The 19,800-nt window shown below is 48.8% G+C and overlaps 1 protein-coding gene across 4 annotated transcripts in view; it reads right to left on the bottom strand.

Moving 5' to 3' along the window:
- The window catches only part of RAB11FIP3 (RAB11 family interacting protein 3), a 79,579-nt gene that overhangs the window by 47,212 nt on the left and 12,567 nt on the right, over positions 1–19,800 (bottom strand). For 2 of the 4 annotated variants that reach the window (XM_042798567.1, XM_042798569.1), the window contains exons 2-3: positions 10,765–10,858; positions 2,067–2,156 (exon numbers count right to left, since the gene is read on the bottom strand). In XM_042798567.1, the coding sequence (XP_042654501.1) occupies positions 2,067–2,156; positions 10,765–10,858 (184 nt within the window). The remainder of the gene's footprint in view (positions 1–2,066; positions 2,157–10,764; positions 10,859–19,800) is intronic. The other 2 variants (XM_042798568.1, XM_042798570.1) reach the window with 1 other exon arrangement.

The raw sequence follows: 19,800 nt of genomic DNA, 5'->3' as shown, positions 1-19,800 counted from the left end.
TCATGTACAGGTGAATGGCAAGGCTGGCCAACAACTGTACAGACACCTTCTACTCCAGCCAAGGCTCTGACTTAAAAAAAACCCCAAAACTAGTGTTTTAGTAAAAACTAAACAGCTATTATTTATAAAGTGGGCAAGTCTGAGATCAGAGGCTAGGTCCTGACCCAAACTCAGCCTGAGTTTGAGGGAAACTGGAGAAAGAAAATATGTAAGAGGAGACATTAAAGTACACCTGCAGGGAGAATTCTTCCCAACATGGCATTTCACACTTCTGAGCCATCTCTTAGAAGTGATGGTTGTGTTGCTTAAAAACTTCCTGTCTGTTACAGTGAGTGTCAAGCAGCCAGTTTGCCCTCCTGCTGCTGGCCACAGCAGAGCAGTTTGGAGCCCCTGTCCTCCAAAGTTCCCTGAAAGCTATGCAGATTAACAGGAAATTGCTCCTTAAGGCTCACATGACTGAATACCCTTCCCCATTTTTCACCCTAACTCTCCACATTGCCAAAAAATCCCTTGTAAAATGAGCCAAACTGTGTCCCACGCATCACTGAAGGAGGGAGCTGTACTTTTTTAAAAGTGCTTTTGCTCCAATTGGCTTCTGTAAAAGAAACACTGCCCCCCCCCCCCAAAAAAAAAACCAAAACAAAACAAAAACAAATTAATGGAGGAGGGTGCTCTAAAATTGGGTTTTAATTCTTTTCCCAGCATAAGATTCCCCAAAGTGAGGAGGACGGTGTCAGAGACATTCCACAGGTTGACAGCCCTACCTTCCTGCGTTATTAAGACAATGCAAATAAATGAGTGACGTGATGCAGCACTCCAAAACCATAAGCTACGCAATGCAGGCGCCAGCAGGGATTATCAGAGCTTCATTCAAAAGCTGACTTAATCACTACGGATATAAACTTATCAAACCTCATTCGGACAGTTTTCAAAGGTTTGGGGAACGTTTTGTTGGCTAGAAAAGAATCCGCCGCCATTATTTGTGCTTGCTCTTGTAGATGAAGGAAGACAGATGAGGAACGTGACTGGATGGGAAGCACTAGACCTTTTCAATCCAGAGTACAAGATCTCTGAGAAGTGAACCAAGGGGCTGAGAGGTTACAAACATGGTGCCCAGTTCCTACCGCCTCAACAGGAGCGTTTTTATTAGAAGTTGCCACGTGATCTATGCTGACCTCTCTAAAACTATTAACCGCATTAATAAAACTATATGCAAAACAAAACAGGCTTCAAAAAGGAGCAAGAGAAGAAGCCACGGGAGAACACAAGTCGCTGACTCAATACAGCTCTGCTCGCAGAGTTGCAAGAGCAACATGGGAGCGAAGCCATCCTGCTGTGCCCGCGTTGAGCTGCAACAGGTAACTGTGGTCCAACACTGCCATCCTGGGGGTCTCTAATGGGAAAATTCTGCACTGGTCACCTCATTAGCAGGAGTCTTTCTTATTTGAAGGTGAAATAAGCTGCCCAGTGGTTAGACAGGAGCACTCAGACTATATGCACTTGGAAAAGGTGATCATCAAGGAGAAAGATTATCCGAGAGACACACGCATCAACGCAGGAGGAGACACGGCTTGGTACAGGCAGAACAGGATTGAGATGAAGAACCGAGCTGTGGTCAGCCAGAACACCAGGAAAAGGTTTCTCTCGTTGCAGGGGGGATGCCCACCAGGGCCAGCCTGCCTGCAGCTCACCCATCACAGGCCAACCCGGCGGCTCTGCAATCAGAACCAATTTCCCAGCAAAGCCACATCACACACAGCCTTCTCCTGTCTAAGAGTGAGACCAGGAAACGCTCAGAGGGAACAAGCTTTTGCCACATCAATCTCTCAAGGCATCACAAGGGTACACTCACCACCCAGTCACAAGCCTCCAGGCTGTGACAGAGCCAAGCAGGGCTCCCAGAGGAGCAGAAGTCATAGGTGAGTAATTATCCCTTCATTAATAACACCAGATTGACTGGATTTTTAACGAGAAATGGTCTGACAACTCTGGCTTGCCTGCTTTTGCAAAGGTAGGATGATGGGCTACATACTTTCCTTTACCTAAGCTCAGGAAGCCAACCCTACCTGATTTCTGGCCAGATGTTTCTGGTGAGGATGAAGGAGACACTCTCCAGCTTCCTGGGGAATCCCTCACTCCAGAGCAAACATGCAAACCTGAGAAATCAAAACAGGCACGACCGAAACCACCACCACCACTACGACCCCCCATTTGGAGCCACCAGCCCAGCTTCCTCCCACACACTCCCCAAACCACAGGCTAGCCCAGTCTCCCAAATATATTGGCAGCAGCAGATGTGGAACAAAACAGCATACTCCCAACAAAGAAAATAAAACATGATGGAGAAATACTGAGACAGCAGATGGATGATGAGAAATGTCTATTTTCTAAGAGAAGTTGCCTTTGTTTTCTTTTTAGTCATCATCTCCGCAGAAGAGAGCGTGCTAAGAATTGCTCCAAGGCTCTCTATTTTTGTATTGACCATCTCCCCAAGAAAACAGGTAGTCCCTGCAGTGTTTTTCCTCCTCCTTTGCCAGAGAAATTAGTTTTCTTTTGGGCGAACTTAAGCCTTTTGTTTGCACTTTAAACTCACTCCAGCTTGCCTTTATCAGGTTTAGGATTATGGTCTGAGGGTTTAAGCAGCCACCACAAGTTTTCTTTTCTTTACTTCATCGGGATACACGGAAATCCCTCCACTCTGCAATTTGCTGTGATTTGCAGGAGAGCTGGCTACACAGTAATGCTTTCCCCTTGCAAGGACTTGTGTACAAATGGTGATGCTTCAGGCATTTCACCACAGGTCAGCTGCTTGCTGCAGGAAGCGAGGGGCAGCTTTGCAGTGCTATGAACTAGATCTCCCTCAGACTGTGTGTATTTTTGGACCTGCAGCCTGTTACACTCCATGATGGTGACTGGATGTAGCAAGACTCTCTGGCATATGCTTCAATATATTCATAAAAAAAAAATTCTCAAAACGGGAGAGATGCTCATGCCAATCTCCCACTCCCCTGGACCCCGCGGGCTGCTGAGCCTTAGCAGCAGTTTTACAGCAGCATGTTTGAGTAATTCCCCGCCGTTCTGAACCCAGAGCTGCGAGGAGGCCTACGGACACAGTTTCTCCAGCACTTCTGCGCTTCTCCCAAAAGTAGGTCAATGCAGCATGTCATCTGCCAGGCTGTTCTGGGGAAGACACGCTCCCTGCTCAGGCATGGTGCACAACGAGCAGGCCAGCCTCGTCCCTGATGGAGCCCTTCACCCAGCTGCCAAGCTACAAATATTAATACAACCTATCGTTTACATAAATTAAAAGAGAAATGCAAACAACAAAAAAAAAGCCATGGTGAGCCAGAAGTGCCCCTCCACCATCAGCATCCGAGTCCTTTCCCTAGCATATTATAGCAGAAATAAATAGTGACTTAAAAGAGCTTGAGGGCGATGTGGGCTGTGCAGCTCTGCTCGCCGCTGCTCCAGAGCTTGGCAGCAGGACAGGTTTCACAGGCGAGGAGCATCTCCTCGTTCCCCACCACCCCAGCCACTGCCCCGGCTTTGAAGGGGAACAAGCAGTTACCTCCACTCATCCAAATCTCCCAGCTTACGCTAATGCGGGGAAAGTTTGTAGTCACTTAACCTTGCTGAATCCTGGCAGCTGCACGGCTGGAGATAAATAGTTTTGTGGGTGGTGTTTTTGTTCCTGGTTTTGCTTTTAAGTACTACATATCCCTCCTCCCCGTTGAGCCAGTTCGGTGTTATCCTCTCCAGTATGAAAGTATTCCATAATAGAAATAAAAGCACGTGCACCGGGAGTGCCATGCACTGAGCTCCCATCTCTCCGCTGCTCTGATGGAGGTAGCAAAGCTGCTCCCTGCCCCATGCCGGCTGCGGGCGAGCCGAGGAGCATCCTCCCCTTTCAGCCCTGCAGTCAGTAGTTTGCTCAGCAGCAGCAATGCAGGTGCCACGGCGGGAGCACGAGCAGCTGTTAAAAACAAGTGTGGAGAACCAATCTACCTCTGCAAAGGTACAGCTGACCCCCTGCTTCGAGAGGTGTGATAACAAAGGGTTTGGCAATAGGCATCTGAGGAGGCAGCCCCTTTGAGGCTGGGCTAGCAGCTGCCCACGCTGTGCAGCATTCTGGGGCTCCTGGGAGCACAAGACCGACTTTTCTTCTCCGAAGATGTAGCGTGATGTGGGTTGGGGGAAGAGAGCAAACGCCTCAGTGCCACCTGCCCTGAGGCTTTCTGCTGTGTCCTGCCCTCACCCAGAACAGCCTCTTGGGATGGAAGTTGGGCTGGACTCACAACTGCTCAGTCCTGCATCCGTTCCTGCCCTCACCCTGAGGACCTCCATCCCACCCTTGTTCTCCTTACACCCGGAGCATCAGACTCTCACAGGAGAGTGCCTCTGTGCCCCAAGATACACCTGACCCTCTCCTGTTAGAGATGCCTCTGCAAGAGAGGGATGGAGAGAGACCTCAGCCCATTTTGACCACAGGACACCACCAAAGCAGCTCACCTCCACCACAGACTAGCGTGCACACTCCTAATTCCCCATCCCCTGCGAGCAGGGGAAGTTACACAGACTCAATAGACAGCCCTCACGTATTTTCATGGGCAGGCCTAGAGGTTTCCAAGAAAAGTGCTTAAAGTACCACTATTTCAAGAAAAAAACCCCAAGTTCGGTACTTCCAAGGAAAGCTTGGCTGCTTCTGTCCCTAGCAGAAGGGGTCACAGACGATGAGCACATGGACTCCAAACTTAACAAGCACAGTAATGGTGCTACTGGCATCCCTCTGCACTACCAGGATGAGGAGAAGTCTGATCTACAAAGAACAGCAGGGGGGATAATTTCTTTTTTTCAAGCATAGATATAAATTTTAAAATGACAAGTCTTCACTACTTTCAGGGGCAGAATTAACACTCATCTTTATAAACTCCTTATCCCAACAAGCAGTACATATTGTGTGTATATATATATATACACACACACTAGAGCAGGGTAAGATGCAATGCAAAAAAAATGCAGAAGACATAATCAGCGCAATTTTGATTTTATTCTTGTTCATGAATCAATCTTGATTTCCCATTCATGGCAGCCCCCGCTCCCTGAACGACAGCTGTACACAAAGAAGCATCTGTCCTACCTTCAGCCATCAAATGAGCTGTCTCCCTAATCGGTGATGGTTTAGCCGGGGTTAGGAACAGGCAAGATCAGCAGGGAAAGTCTTCACTGCAGCAATGCTGCATGAATAAGGAGATCAGCAGATCTGATGAGAACGTAGGAAGTGCTCATGCGAGTGCCAGATACTCACCGAGTTTAGTCAAACGTGCACACAAGCTCTCCTTCCATCTGCTAAGCTTCAGTGAAGACTTGCCTTTTAAAAAGCAAATGCCTTGAACATTAAATTGGGCCTGGGTACCCCCACTGAGAAAGCGTGCTTACATGTCAGCAGTAGCCTGTTGCAAACACTACCATATTTCCAGCATCAGTCTGGAAGAGAGAGACCACTGAAGATGCACACAAACACAGCCTCAGAAATAATTACCGGATTGGAAGCATGCAAGGGAATGTAAGCTTTGGCTTCTGGAATTATCCCCATGCAAGGAAAGCTTTCATTTGGCGTAGCAAAAGCCATCTGCAATGCAGATCCTACAGACGGAGAAAAAAAAAAAAACTATACACAAACCAAACAGTGGTTTACATTACCAGACAGAGCCAGATATCCAAGACGCTCTGCACCTTCAAACGCTCTGTAGAGCCAGAGCAGATCCGTGTCACCAGGGCAGCAGCCAGCCTGGCTCTCCAGAAATTAATTCAGAGCTGCTGCGTGCTATCTAGCAGACTCATACAAGCACTAAGTGGTTCACGGGCACCCAGAGCCGTGAGCTCAGAGATGTCATCTAGCTGCTATCAGATCCAGAGGCGTCTCTGAGACGCCGGATCAGCAAGTAAGCAGCGCGGGAGAGGGGAACATTGCTGCTCCCCTTGCAGCAAGGCTGCAGAGCACGACCTGCACATGGAGTGAGCAACGTGGGTATAATGACTCAGATCTGGGTTTGAGAACTGCTCTGCAGTTCCCTCTCTTGGCTGTAAGCTTTTAAGATGTAACGCTCCCAGCCTTCATCCAGGGGGAGAGCTAGATATGTGCTTTTCTTTCAGGAAATTCCCAAATTGGCATGCAGGTAACCAGGAGGAAACCAACCATTTAGGGGCATGAAACTCCAGCTGCAGAATCTGCGGCTTCTGCTTCAAGGATACACCCACTGAAATCCTCCCAGGGCTGCTCCTGGGAACCGAGTGACGCAGCTCCACAAAGACTCCGACCAACTCAAGTTGGCCCTGCTGCCACTTCCAATTACTAACGGCGCAGGGTTTTTACACAGGCTCTTCTGCAGCAGCCTGCCAAAGCAAGCCAGCCAGCCCAGCTGAAGCCCTGACCACCAGCCAGCCCTTTATTTGCTATTCAACACCCTGCCCTGCACCCGCCCCAGCCCTGCCTCGCTCCGCGCTTTTCCCTTCAGCCTTTGGAAACCTATCAAATGCCTTTGGTGAGCTCAACACACTCCTCCTGCTAAATGCCTCTTATTCAACCCCAGAGGGGGTATCTCCACTGAGCTGTGGCTCGTCCGACTCCTGAACCAGCTACCCCCCGAAGCTGGCACTGCCAGGGTCCCCCTCCAGCCTTGCCCCCAGCTCGCTCCTGCCAGCCGCCTGCTGTCCCTGCGAGCAGGAACTTGGTTATAGCTTCCAGGTTTGGGTGTTGGCTCTGGAGCTACATTTTCCATCTTCCCAAATCCAAAGAACTTTCAGCAGAAGCATTTGAGAAAAAACAAAAACAAAAACAAAAAAACCCAACAACAAACAAAACAAAACAAAACAACAACAACAACAACAAAACAAAACAACAAAAAAACCACATTTGACTATTTCCATCCTCAGGATCTCCCTTGAGCTCATGAACACATCTATTTCTCAGTGGATGCGCTGTCTGCCCTCGATGCACAGGGGCCCCTTTGTTCAGGGATAAGAAGCCAAGGCAGAAGGGATGGATGAGGCTGCGAGCTCCAGGAACGCACCTTCCCCTGCCTGACAGTGTGGTTATTTGAACCGACACTAACAGCCATCCCCCTGCGTGCAGGGGGGGTACCTGCACATAGCCCATTTTCAGTGGGCTTTTCTTCGGAAGACAGATCTTACAGATGTTTCAGCCCAGAGCACGTGCATGGATTACACAACTCGTTCATTACTGTTTGAGTTCAAGTGAGAGTACTGGTCTGCTACAAAGAAGAGACATTAAATATGTCCTAGTGGATGTTGAGAGGCCTCTGTAGAAAAAAAAAAAAAAAAAAAAAAAAACAACGAAACAGGTATCTGAAGCTTAAAAGGTTTTAAAATATCCCGTCAAATAAAAGAATCTGCTTGTGAGCACAACCCTTTTTTGTCTGAATCCAGCTGTGGCTGACACTACCCGTACTTGGTGTTTGCCAACTAACTCCCCCTCCAGCAGCAGTTCCTGCATCCACCGTGCAGCAGACTGGAGTTGCTCTCTGGTCCAGGCACCATGGCTTCAAATTACAGACACCATCTCACTACCCTCAGTCCCCGGCTCAGCTCCTTGCCAGACAAATAGAGACCTTACTCCTGGTCTGAGTTTAAGTAGCTTGCATACAATCCCTTAAAACTGTTTCTCACAGAGGAGATCCCCCATGAGCTGTAGCTTCTAAGCACGACGAATGCAGCAGTCACGCGGGCTCCCTCTCCATTCCTCTTCCCATGCAGACTAGAAAGATATCGTGTTGGATCTCACTGATGGTAGCTGGGTACACCAGGTTTTCCTCTGGCTGCGGATTCCCTAGGCATTACACACCTCATCTGGCTTCTTTAACATACTCTCCTTCCCGTAAGTATTATTACTGCCTCCACTACATTATCAGCTTTTGCTCAAATTTTGCAATACAAGGACATAAAATTCCACTTTTCAGAGTTATTTATCATCCCTGACGCACTGCCAATGTTTGTTCCACAGTTCCCCCCCTCTGCTTTGCTATTTACATACTGCAGGACTGGCCCGTTCGTTGTCCAGGCACCATCCACACACGCTTTAAAAGCGGGCAAACCTCACGCTTCGTGGAGCGGGGGGAGGACGTGGGTGTCCCAGCAGCCACATGAGCGGGAAGGGCCGGGACACAGCAGGTTGCGAGGAGCTGAACTTGTCCCAGGGGCATCTCTGAGCCTGCCTCGCCGTGCCCGGGCGGTCCCCCGCGGTCCCCGTGCCAGCCCGCTCCCGGCAGACGGCTCGGAGCTGGGCCTGAAACCGAGCCCAACCGCCCGAGAGCCACGGGCTCGCTGCCTCCCGCACAGGGGAGAGCCTGCGGGCCACCCAGGCTCCACCACCCAAAGCACTCGGATGGCAGTCACATATAAACGCAGCCGGCACATCTATACACACGTGAGGACCATGTTCTCCTATTAAGCCTTCTCTTTGGGAAGGGTAGAAGATAAGACAGCCACAACTAGCTAAAAGACTCTCAATTAAAGCCTCAAATCCAGCTTCTGTAGCACGCAGGTCACTTTGCTACCACGAAACAATTCCCATCCCTTTGCTGTTGTAAACTCTGTCTGGCCAGGTAATGCTGGCCACGGTGGGGAAAGGGCAGGGAGGTGGCATTGCGGCTTTCAGTGCTGAGCGGGTAAATGGTGCTTTGCTCCGCACTGAAGGCGGAGGGAAGTTCAAGGAGTCCTAGATCGGCACGTTCCTCGGCCAGTGGGAACACACCTCAAACAGCTGGCACAGGAATCAGACCAAGATGTTTAGTATCCTCCCTGGACAGAAAGGCCAACTGAACACAAAAGCAATTGTAAGGAAAGCCGCTGACCATGGAAGTTTTGCTAGCTTTGTAACTGCACCTTCAGTTTGCCAAGCCAGACCATAAGTGCTCAAGTAAAACCACAGCTACTCTCCTACAGAAAGTCTCCAAGAGCGGGGGGAGAGGGAAAGAAAAGTAGAGCAGCTTCAGAAATAAACCCTTACCTACATTAAGACAGACACTGCAAGGTACAAGCTTACATCAGGTCTCCCTTCAGTGACTGACCAAAGAACTACAGAGTACCAGGAAATGCAACAGAACTATCTCTGGCTAAAAATAGGCCCAGCTAATTAACAAAACTTTGTTAAAAGGGCCACCCAGCAGCAACCATAACCTCTTTCTTCACAAAGGGATGATCAATATTGACTGTCTCAACAGCAGCAGCAAATTCTCAAGATCATTTCAACATGAGAAACTGGGCAGCTGGTGAGACTCAAAGGAACTCGCTCTGTACCCTGTCCGGGGTTTCTTTTATAACTGCTTAATGCCGTGCAATGTTAGAGCGCTCTGCCTTTCTTAACCACTGTAATAAATACATATCAATCTCTTTCAAGTTTAATAAATAGAGATCCTAAAAGCTTTGTCTGGATCTGCTTTTTCCATTCAATTAATATAACACAATACCAGAGCAATGAATTATTGAAAAGAAATACAAGCCAGAGCTTTCACAAACATGCTCTACTCCAATAGCAATTTATTACAAATTAATAGCATGCTGCATTTCCTCCTGCATCACGAGAACTGGGAATCAGCTGCACTGTCAAGCCACACCAGCCATGAAAACTTCGGTGCTACCATGAAACACTACAACCCTGAGCACAAATAAGCTGAGGGTGGGAGGGGGGAGCAGAAGGAAGGATGGACAGTCGACAGAAAAACAGAAGTTCCTTCTACTTTGAGGGCTTTCTGCTTATGAAACAAACGTGGTTTGTATAGGAATACTTAGTCTTTTCACATCTTTGCTTGTATCAGCACTCAAAGGCATGCTCAGCACACGGGGCTGACATGGTGCGTGTTCATTGCTGCCTAAAAGCAATGCTGAAATTTAAGACAAGCATCGCTCTGAACAGAATTGATATACGTTCAAGTATGATAATTCATATTTGCACATTTAAAATTACAACTGCTCAGCTTCCAATATTTTTCACACCCTGCCCTTAACAACACACTTCCCCCAAGTGACCCTCCGACACTCCTGTTAGAGATGAATCGCAAACTGAAAAAACAAGTTTTTCTTCAGCAAAGAAGTTCAAATGCCAACCCAGCCAGAAAGATACTTCACATTTCACCAAGCTATCGCTCTGGCAGTACTCGCAACAAGCCCATCAAGAGCAACACGGGGATTGTCACAGGCCTGTTTAAAGATTACCTACCAGTCAGTGAGTTCAAAGCTCTTGCTTAATGTGTTTCTTGCTAGAAATCATGTGAGCATGCTGAACCTCCAAATATTTGGAGCGAAGGCAAATGCACTAGTGGCCAGCATTTGGAAGATGTTACACTCTGCAGCAGGCAGACAGACATCTCCAGCAGCGTGTCAGCCAAGAGTTGCTCCTCGGTCAGAGCAGCAAACCCCCACAAAACCATAGATGAGAGCAGACACCAAACCAGAAGGGATTTTTCTCTCGATAGCTTTTCTGTTTCCAGTGTATGTTTAGGAAGGAACTTTCCTGATAAACAGGAAACTTGCAACCACCACCACAACTACTTGTACCACCTTTTTTAACTCCATTATTAAATGCACCCAACCTCTCCCCCTCTTCCTCTCCACCCAACACAGAGCAGTAACTTTTCAGAAAACCAAACCCAGTTTGTTTTCACCAAGCAACTTCTCAGCTCAGTTAACCCCAGTGGTGTTAAATTTGGTGTCTTCCTGTCCTCACTCTCAGCACAGCAGCAAACTCACCTCCATTTTTGATAGCTCTGATCCCTCGATGGAAATCTTCAAAGCTGATGACCCCAAGACCGCTTGGATCGAGGTACTTTGTTAGGTCCTTTACCTGCAACCACAAAAGCAGTGTTACCCATAGACCCTTTGAGAAAATAGCATCTTCCATCAGAGGAAGACCTTGTAACAAATCTTTCCTCCTTAAAAAAAAAAAAAGATTTGAGCTAATGACAGCAAATTGTGGCCATTCTCCTTGAAGGGAACATAAGTAATCAGTAAAGAGAGGTTAATTAGTACTTAGCTGGCGCTGAAACTATTGCTTAGTCCTGAAACATAGGTTAGGGCAGTATTTCTTGCAACTCAGTCCTTCTCTGCCAGGAATTTGTTTATTTTTGTTTTTTAAAGAGGTCCTATCTTAATTGGGAAAACTCGGTAATAGGCTGCCTGGTAGAAGAGTCCAATTAAGACGATTCTGTGGTAATGAACTGTTCCACGTTACAAATTTAGGTCATATATTTGAAACATTTTCAGAATTAGACAATGCCCGAGGGGGGAGGGAATCACGTCAGCTAGCAAGGATTAGGATGTGTGTGCCGGAGCAGGCACACACGTGGAGCAAGGAACGCTTGTGAGAGCTGGCAAGGATGATCTGGGCACTTGAAGCAGAACAAGCTACACTCTGAGGGCGAAACCAAAGTCATTCCTCATGGTCCAAACAAAGGCGCGTGTGATTCCAGGCTGCCACAAGCCTGCCCTTCAGAAAACCCTTTACATCACTGATGCTTCTCAAACCGAGACAATCAGATGTTTTTTCTGCTTTCAAAAATATGCAGACCCTCACTTTAAGAGATACTGAGGCACCTATGTGTATTTTAGAGCCACATCCTTCAGCTCAGAAACAAGCCCAGGAGGAAGCAGGGTGCAAAAGGGAACCGCACAATTTGCTCGGTGCTCAAAGGCTGCCCGCACCGCTGCCCTCGCCCTGCCAAACACACCGAGCTCTCCTCCTCCCCCCGAGCTGTCGCACAGGGGGTCTGCAGTGCTGGCTTTGTTCAGCTCTCATGAGCACAACCAGTTGCCTTTTGATGTTTTGGCTTGTTCTTGGAGAAAAAGATGGCGCATCACCAAACCTCTCCTTCCAGGGAAGGAAACCTCGCATTTAAGAGGAGACTTACATCTAAGGGTGAGGAGGGCGACCAAGCCCCACCGAGGTGCTCAGAGCTGCCGGGCTCATTACACATCAGCTGGGGGGTCGGTTTGCTTTCTTTTTGTTTTTTCTTAAACCCAGGTATGCGTTTATGCAGGAAAATCACATCTGCCACACACCCAGAGCTGTTCACCTGCGCGTCCACATGGTTTCAAAGATGATGTGGGGAGGAACGAGATGCCTCTGCTTAAGACATCCCACCCCCCTGCAGCAGCGGTGAATACGCTGTCGGCACGGAGGAAACCACAGGGCTCAGACCATAAAAACCACTCAGCTCTGCCGCTATGGGGTTGCCACGAGGGAACCCCCCAAACCCCAGTGCGACCCAGCCTTGCTCACCTGCTGGCTTACACCATCATGAACAGGGAAGATGACAACACAAGCATCTTTTCAAGTTTTCTGGGGAACTTTTTCCAATAGACAGATAGCAAAACTGCTGAACTCACATGGCACACATTGACATGGATGAGTCAGGCTTCTTGTATGTTAAACAAAGGTATTTTAGACTAATAAAAACAACTCTCAGGAATGCGTTGGCTCCAGTTAATGCATCTGGCAGCTTCTGAGTCAAAAGCTGTAGCTTAATTCGTTATCTGTGTATATAGATAACAGAAACGCAAGTGACATCTAATCAGACTTGACAAGCCTGTAAGTGATTATCAGGACACACTCTAAAGTGTAGTTTCTGTAAAGATCCAGCCATGATGACACATGGGACATGCCAGGCAGGGCGGCTCACAGTGCTGCTGCACCGCGGGCAGCTTCTCAGGGCCAAGGAGAGTTCCAAGCCCTCATGACAATACCCCAGCGAGGCACCTCTCCCACACTGGTGCTTGTGCAAAAGAGACAGAGCAGCTGGACGGGTATTTTGTTTATGCAAAAGAACCACCTATGCATTTAAATGAAGCTGTAGGCAGGGGGAAACGAAGGGAACGTTTCTTAAAACTTCACAACCCTGACATTACAGATGCAAACAAAAGCCACGCAACTGATAAAGCTCAAGCCCATTGTAGTATATCTGTGCTGGTCCAGGCTTAAAAAGAACTCGGACCATTAAATAACACACGTGAGACATTGCCAGACTGAGCGTGAGTGGCCACTGGTGCTCAGAAGAGCTCACAACACACAGAACACAGGCACACCAGCAGTGCCCCCAGCCCCGGCAGGGAGCTGCCCAGGGAGAGCAGAGGCTGTGTCCTGCGGGCCAGCACCCAGTATCTCCCAGCACCCACAGTGATGGAGCCAGGGATGCTGGGGGGGGGACATCCCTGCCCAGGCCCCTCGCTGCCCACCAGCATCCCAACTTGCCTCCACCGCCCTGGGGCTGCGAGCTCCAGCAGCTTACTACCTGCTCTGTGCAGGAGCGCCTTAACTCTTCTGCACCCATTTTGTGCCAGTTCCTCAACTGCCTCCCAGTTCTACCACCAAAAGATACAGCAAGCTGCAAATGTGATCCCCCTGGACCCTACTCTCCTCCTGGAGGGGTCCCAGCCTGCCCACCCTCCCTTTACAAGGCTGCTGCTCCAGCCCCTCGGCCATTTCAATCGTGTTTCTTGTTCTCTCTCCACCTCCCCCCCCCCATCCTTTTCGAAGACAAAGGTCAGAACTACACACACTATTCAAGACAGGGTACATCAAGAGCTTGAAGGATGCCAAACGAAGGTCCTCGGCGTCACCCCGCTGCCGCCTCGTTCACTCCCGAGCTGTCGGGGCCCGAGCCACCCGCACTGGAAAGGGCCAGCGGCAGCTCCAGCATCTCGCTCCTGGGTTCACCGCCAGTTTTCTCCATTTCTTCAATTTGATGACTAAGCTAAAAACACTACTTTACTAGGACAGTTGGGAAAAACCCCAAGCATTACGGCTCAAACTGGTTTAGATTACCAAATCTTAGCAGCTCTTAAGTCACAGATTTGTTGGTTTTAGCTGAAGACTAATCTGCAAGAGCGGAGTAGTTAACGCCACACTCCTGTTCGTACAAAAGCAAAAAAGTTAACAGTCTACCAAACTGCAGTGTTAAGTTAAAACCAGGCAGATATAAGCTAGTCACAGGGAGGTGCTGGCTGCTTTTTGCCAGCAAGAAACATTCAAAACAAAGGTTTTGCTTCATGTGCATGTTTGTAGCTGGTTACAAACTCTTTCTGAAGAAGGAACAGCTAGAAATACAGAGCATTAATGAGTCAGACACGGTTTAAATAGCTGATTTAAATCCTGGTGGAAAGTGAGAGGTTTAAACTACCTGAAGTCCATCTACCTTAAGCTGAGCACAGGCACAAGCAGAACCGGTGGTGAGCGCTGCCAAAGGGGCTCTGCTCACCCCTGTGCTGGGGATGAGGCACAGCCCTGACCAAAGGTGGAATGAGCTCTGGCACGAGTCTGTAAGGGATTTCTCGTGGTAAGGGACACTGAGAGGGAAGCAGACTGGGGAGGAGGAGGGAGGTTATCTAACATCTCAACAACAGAACAAGAACTACTCATTGCACCAACCACACGCTACCACATCTTCTTCTGTATTAAAGAGCTCTGCGCACTGGCAGGGTGTTTTGCCTTCCAAAACCAACAAGATCTGCTGCCAACCAACACCCACCTCCAACAACTCCCTCCGACCAAGCCACCTCCGAGCGCGTATGCCAGCACCACGCTGTACTGCTTTACCGGCTGTTAAGGGCTTCCCCACCCTGTGGAGCACAAAGAGAGCTTCCTTGCTTGGATGCAGTGAAATCAGTTCAGTAAGCGACTCTGAGCCTCAGCTAAGCCAAAGGTGACAACTCCAAATTCAAATTAACACAAAGGCTTGGCAGCCACACAATGAAAGTTTTCCAGGGGGGTTAGGGATTCCCCAGCTGTGTGTGGCCCTGTTAAGCAGGCTGGAGGAAAAGGAAAAGGAAGCTCCAGGCCTCTTCTCTTTATCCTTACGGACGCTCCACGTCTCCACCACACAGCAGATGGATTCAGCAGAATAAAATACCCACTGTCTTTGTTTTAAGCACTGATCTCCAAAAGGAGCAAGGGCTGTGCTGGCCAGCCGAAACCCTCCTTGTAACCCCTGAGCCTGCCAGTTTTCCTTCATATTCTGGCAGAGACTGGGGCTGAATCAGCTTCCAAAAAGAAATTCTTCTGAGGGGTGAAACAAGGTTGGGAGATTTCTAGTGGCCACAGCAGCCAGGCACCCCACAAGAAAGAGATGGTGGAGCTCAGCTCCGACAGTCGTATATTATCTCACATGGATGATGCTTCCAGCCTAGCCACAACCAGGTCTTGCCCACCACACCACATAAGCTGGTTATTTGATGATACAACAGTGAGAGTAATAAGTCAGCATTTCAGTAATCCTTTACTCTACATAGATTCTGGAAGCAAATCCAGGAGACAAAGAGGGGAAATCGATACTGACATATTCTTGCTAAATATCCCCAAATACTCGAGGCAGGCCAGCAAGCAGGTTGCAGTTCCCACCAAGAACTTGCGCACCTGCAGTCTCACACACACTGCGATAAGCAAAAACAGATGTTTTCGCCTTGAAGTTGCTCCCTCCTTTCCTTGGAAAGGATTCAACGTGTGGTCTCAGTCTTCTGAGTAACAGGACAAGCACCGAGGTAAGTCATGGGAAACTGAGCAAGGGTGAAGATGTGGTCTGCTTAACAGATGACTTCTGCTCTCAGGCCCTCAAAGGGACCAACCACATGGATTATGTGCAAGAACCTAGAGAGATGTTAGAGACCTAGAGAACCCAGCGAGCTGTTAGAAAGACACCAAGAGACCTGTTCTGATATGGAACAGAGACTCACCAAGAGTCTGGTTGAACTGGGCATCTGGCTTGGCATGTTTTGGCCACTGGAGCAATCAAGAGGGACAGACCAGCCCATGCAGGAAAAAAATCCACAAAAGCAGTAAGCCCAGTCCAGATTCTGACTGGGTGACACTGCATGCTTATTGCTGGCTGGGCCTTGGTTTTAGCCCAAAACATCAGATGAGCTGTTAACACAACTGCCAGAGGAGGACCTTCACCGGGGATCTTATTTGACTTGATAGCAGCAGCCAGCTCTGGCTGGGGACTGTTGCAAAAAGCAGCAGCTACCTGCAAGCAATTCAAAACCCATTCGGACTTCACTCACTTGAATTATTTCTACAGAAAAGCAAAGGTTTAACCTAAAAAGTGAGCATTTAAGGCACTCGACCAGAGCTCTGAAAGCAACCGCTTAGCACAAGGGCAGGTTGGGTATCCCCACCTCAGGCAGGCATTCCAACAACGAGGTTGTGGTGGTCAGAGAAAATACGTGGTGGTTTCGTGTGTACATCCCGGTTGGCTCTGGTTCCCGGCCCCTCCACCGCTGCCTGCTGGGCTCGGCAAGCCGGGCTGCGCACACGAGCCCCCTCGACGCAAACGTGCGGTTGTCAGCAAGCTGCAAGGCAGGGACCGGGGCAGGGAAAAACCATCCCACCCCGCACAGCTCGAAAGGAGCAGAGCTCCATTACAGAGGGATGAAATGAAAACGGAGGCACCTTGGGCCCCTGACACCTACACAGCCTCCCTCCTACAAACCCACACCAGCTCCACACACTTCTTGCCACCACCTCTTCCCAAACTATTTATCCGTAGGAAATTTCTCGCCTCAGTGGAATATTACAGGAGACTAATAGGTTTGAGGACCTTACCCTTGTCTCTTCCCATCCGGAAGAAATGGGCCTCTGTGGTCAAATTTAACCACAGAGCGAGGCAGGACCAGGCAAGGAAGCCTGGTCCACGCTAGACAAGGTGCAGCTTCAGCATCAGCTTCCAAAGGGCCAGTTTCCACCCGGTGCCTTTGAGGAAAGTCTAGGGAGAGAAAACAGCCACCCCTTCAGCGGGCAAGGACCCTCGGTACGCACAAGGGGAAGCAAGTGACTGCAGCTTTTCACCATCACTGTTAACAGGCCAGAAAGGTTTCCAAAACATTTATGTAGCTGTTTAATCAGCTTTGCATGATCAAGCACAGTGAATGCAGACATCGTTCCCCACACGCCTGGACATTCAGCTTGAACACAGCCTCTGAAGTAGTACAAACAGAAAATAAAGCTGCACTTTTAATCTAATGCTGAGCTTTTTCTATCAGCCTCTACTTTTCATTTTCTCCAGCTGGACCATGCTCCCCTTTGCTGCCCGCACGCTCTGCTGCTTAGATCCCTGCCCAGCTTGGTGCAAGGCCCCACGCTATGTTAAACATGCCCAAAGCCAGCTTTTATCTTCTGTTTGGCCTTAAAAAAAAGGCTGCTCAAACCACCTCTCCTCATCCAAAGTCTTTGGATGGTAGCAGTCTGGTTCACAAGGACCTGCCACGTCCAGCAGTACTGGGCTTTGCCTACTTCGTGCTGCCAGTAAGAGGGGTCTCAAGAAAGGACAACACATGGGAGGGCAGGAGCAGACCCCCGCCAGCCAGCAGCCACTGCGTGGGCCAGCACACCTTCTCTGCCAATTTATAACTTGAGGGGTCTCAAGCAAAACAGAGGACCAAAAATTTCCTAAAATTCCAGTGGGTCTTGGAGCTTTAAACACAGGAAACTTATTTACGCTAAATAACCAGGTCCAGACCAGTTCTGGGAATACAGGGGTCCACAAATCCTGTTTAACTGAGATAGGACAGAAAAATTCAGGCACCTCTCACGTAACTAACTACCCTGTTCTGCCTGCAAGAAGCCCAAATCTGCTCTGGACATCTTTTATCTTTGGGGGGAAAACGGTGTTGCAAGTCACACAGTCTCTGAACCCAAGCGGAGAGTAAAACAAGTGCCACATGGGCATAACTGCCAAATAGAGGAGATTTTTAGTGAGCAATACTCTAAAGTACAGACGAGGACTCATGCCTGATGCTCTCCTCTGTGTTTAGCCAGATCTTTGGCCTGAAGTGGTACACAGGAATTTAACAGAGCGAGCACATGCAATGTAAAAATCTCTCATGGTTATGCAAAGGTGGATGCAGCATCTCTACCCTCTGCATTTAACAGAAGGGTATGAACCAACACACTCATTTGTTTGTAAAAACCTACTTTGTCTCTCAAGGCTAAACCCATCCTTTCAAGAAAAAAATAATAATATTTTTAAGTGCTAATTACAGAAGTCAGAGTAGTTGTATTTTTTAGTCTTTGGGAAATGTGCAAACATGCTGGAACTGCTGAACCTCCTGCAGGCAAATACTGGAGCAGCTGTACAACTTGTGAAAGACATAGCTGTCCCTCTATAGCCCTCCTCTTTAGATCGTGCAGTCGCTAAATCAATAGGTTGCAACGTGATCAGCTGAAATGAACTGATCCCTGTTAATGCAGCATTTGTCTGGACTAAGACCACATCTATCCTCCCTGTGCTGGCTGCTGAGAGCGCATTAATGTGCCAACAATGTGAGTATAACTTCATGTTGCTTCATGCGACATTATTTCCCAGACTGCTGCTGTGATCCGAACCACGGTCACATCGATCCCAAAGCCAGGTCACACCGATCCCGTTCCAGCGCTTCACTTCTGCAGCTTCATCGACGTAACCAAGCAAGCCAAGCGGAAGGCTGATAAATTGGGATTACACTGGCTCTAGTAACGTTTATAGGAAGCAAATCCATAATTTGCTAAAGGATCCGGCACTACAGAAAGCAAGGAGAACCTCAGAGCAGGTTTCTATTCAGCTGCAACTACACCTAATTAACTAACCTTTAAAATGCCCTCAAGGGGACAGACTTCATTAGAGGAAGAAGCCATGGTCAATTATGAGTAAGCAGTGCAAGAACTGCATTATTTATTTCACAAGTGGCAGCACTTACCCAAGGCTGCTGCGAGTGCTGCGCTCAGCTCCCGATCAGCGGGCACACCGTGTCTCGTCAAACCTCCGTTCCCGGCCCCACCACCAGCAGCACCCAGTGAAGATGCTGTCCCCAGTGTCCCTCCCACAGCAGTTACCTGTCCTTGCTGCCACTTCAGTCCCAGAGACTTCAAGAACTGCAGGGCCCTCTGCTATCAGTCTAGTACTTGAAACCAAGAACTAAGGCATCTTTCTGAGAAGGAGACAAAGATTCTCATCTTTTCCTGCGCCAGAATAAATAATCAAACCCACTAGGCAAGGCAAAAAGGGAGTAAGCCTCCTGTGGTTCTCCATCAGCCTGCAAGTGTTTAAAGAACCAGAAGAGGAGAGGGATCACCCATAAACCAAGGGAGAGAAGCCCCAGCAGCTCGACTGTTTCCTTAAAAGAAACTGAGCAAGTTCCTCAGGGGAACAAGCTCCCTTCCTTTCCCCCCTGCCCAGGAAGATGATATCCTCACCATTTAACACATCCACTTGCCTAACAAACCCTTTCTTCCTATTTACCCAAGAGAAAAGCTGCGTGGCACGCCATCAACTTTTGGTGCCTGCTGCATACTTGGGGCAGTTTCTATACCAATCTTGCACCCAGCCGGCTTTGGCCCTGCACCCTGAGGCACGATGCCAGCCTCTCCCCGGGTCAGCAGGCTCTTTCTGCAGGCGCAGGAAATACCAGAGGAGAGAGATGTGAATCCATAATGAACAGGGGACAATTCCCTCTCCAGCAAACTATTACTTGCCCTTTTTGGAAGGGGAAGGAAGAAGTCTCCAAGTCAACTGTGAGCCAAGAGCAAGCCCAAAGTTGATGGAGAAGAGGCAAGTCTCCTGCGTTTCCCTCCCAAAACCACTGGGTGCCATACACATCAGGAACATGCAAAGGAAAAGACTTTCCTTACAGTGCTCAAATTCAACCAGAAGAAGAAAGAGAAGCCAGAATGTTTTAAAGAGCTGGCAGTCAGAAAAGCCTGAGGAGCCAGACCCTTCCTGCCCAGCCTCGCATGAAACCAGAACAAATCAGTGCACTCAGCCA

The sequence above is a fragment of the Tyto alba genome, unplaced genomic scaffold (genome assembly GCF_018691265.1).
Source record: "Tyto alba isolate M040663 unplaced genomic scaffold, T.alba_DEE_v4.0 Super-Scaffold_28, whole genome shotgun sequence".
Lineage (NCBI taxonomy): Eukaryota > Metazoa > Chordata > Aves > Strigiformes > Tytonidae > Tyto > Tyto alba.
Note: the sequence above shows the minus strand (reverse complement) of the source record. Positions and strands in the feature narration are given on the sequence as shown.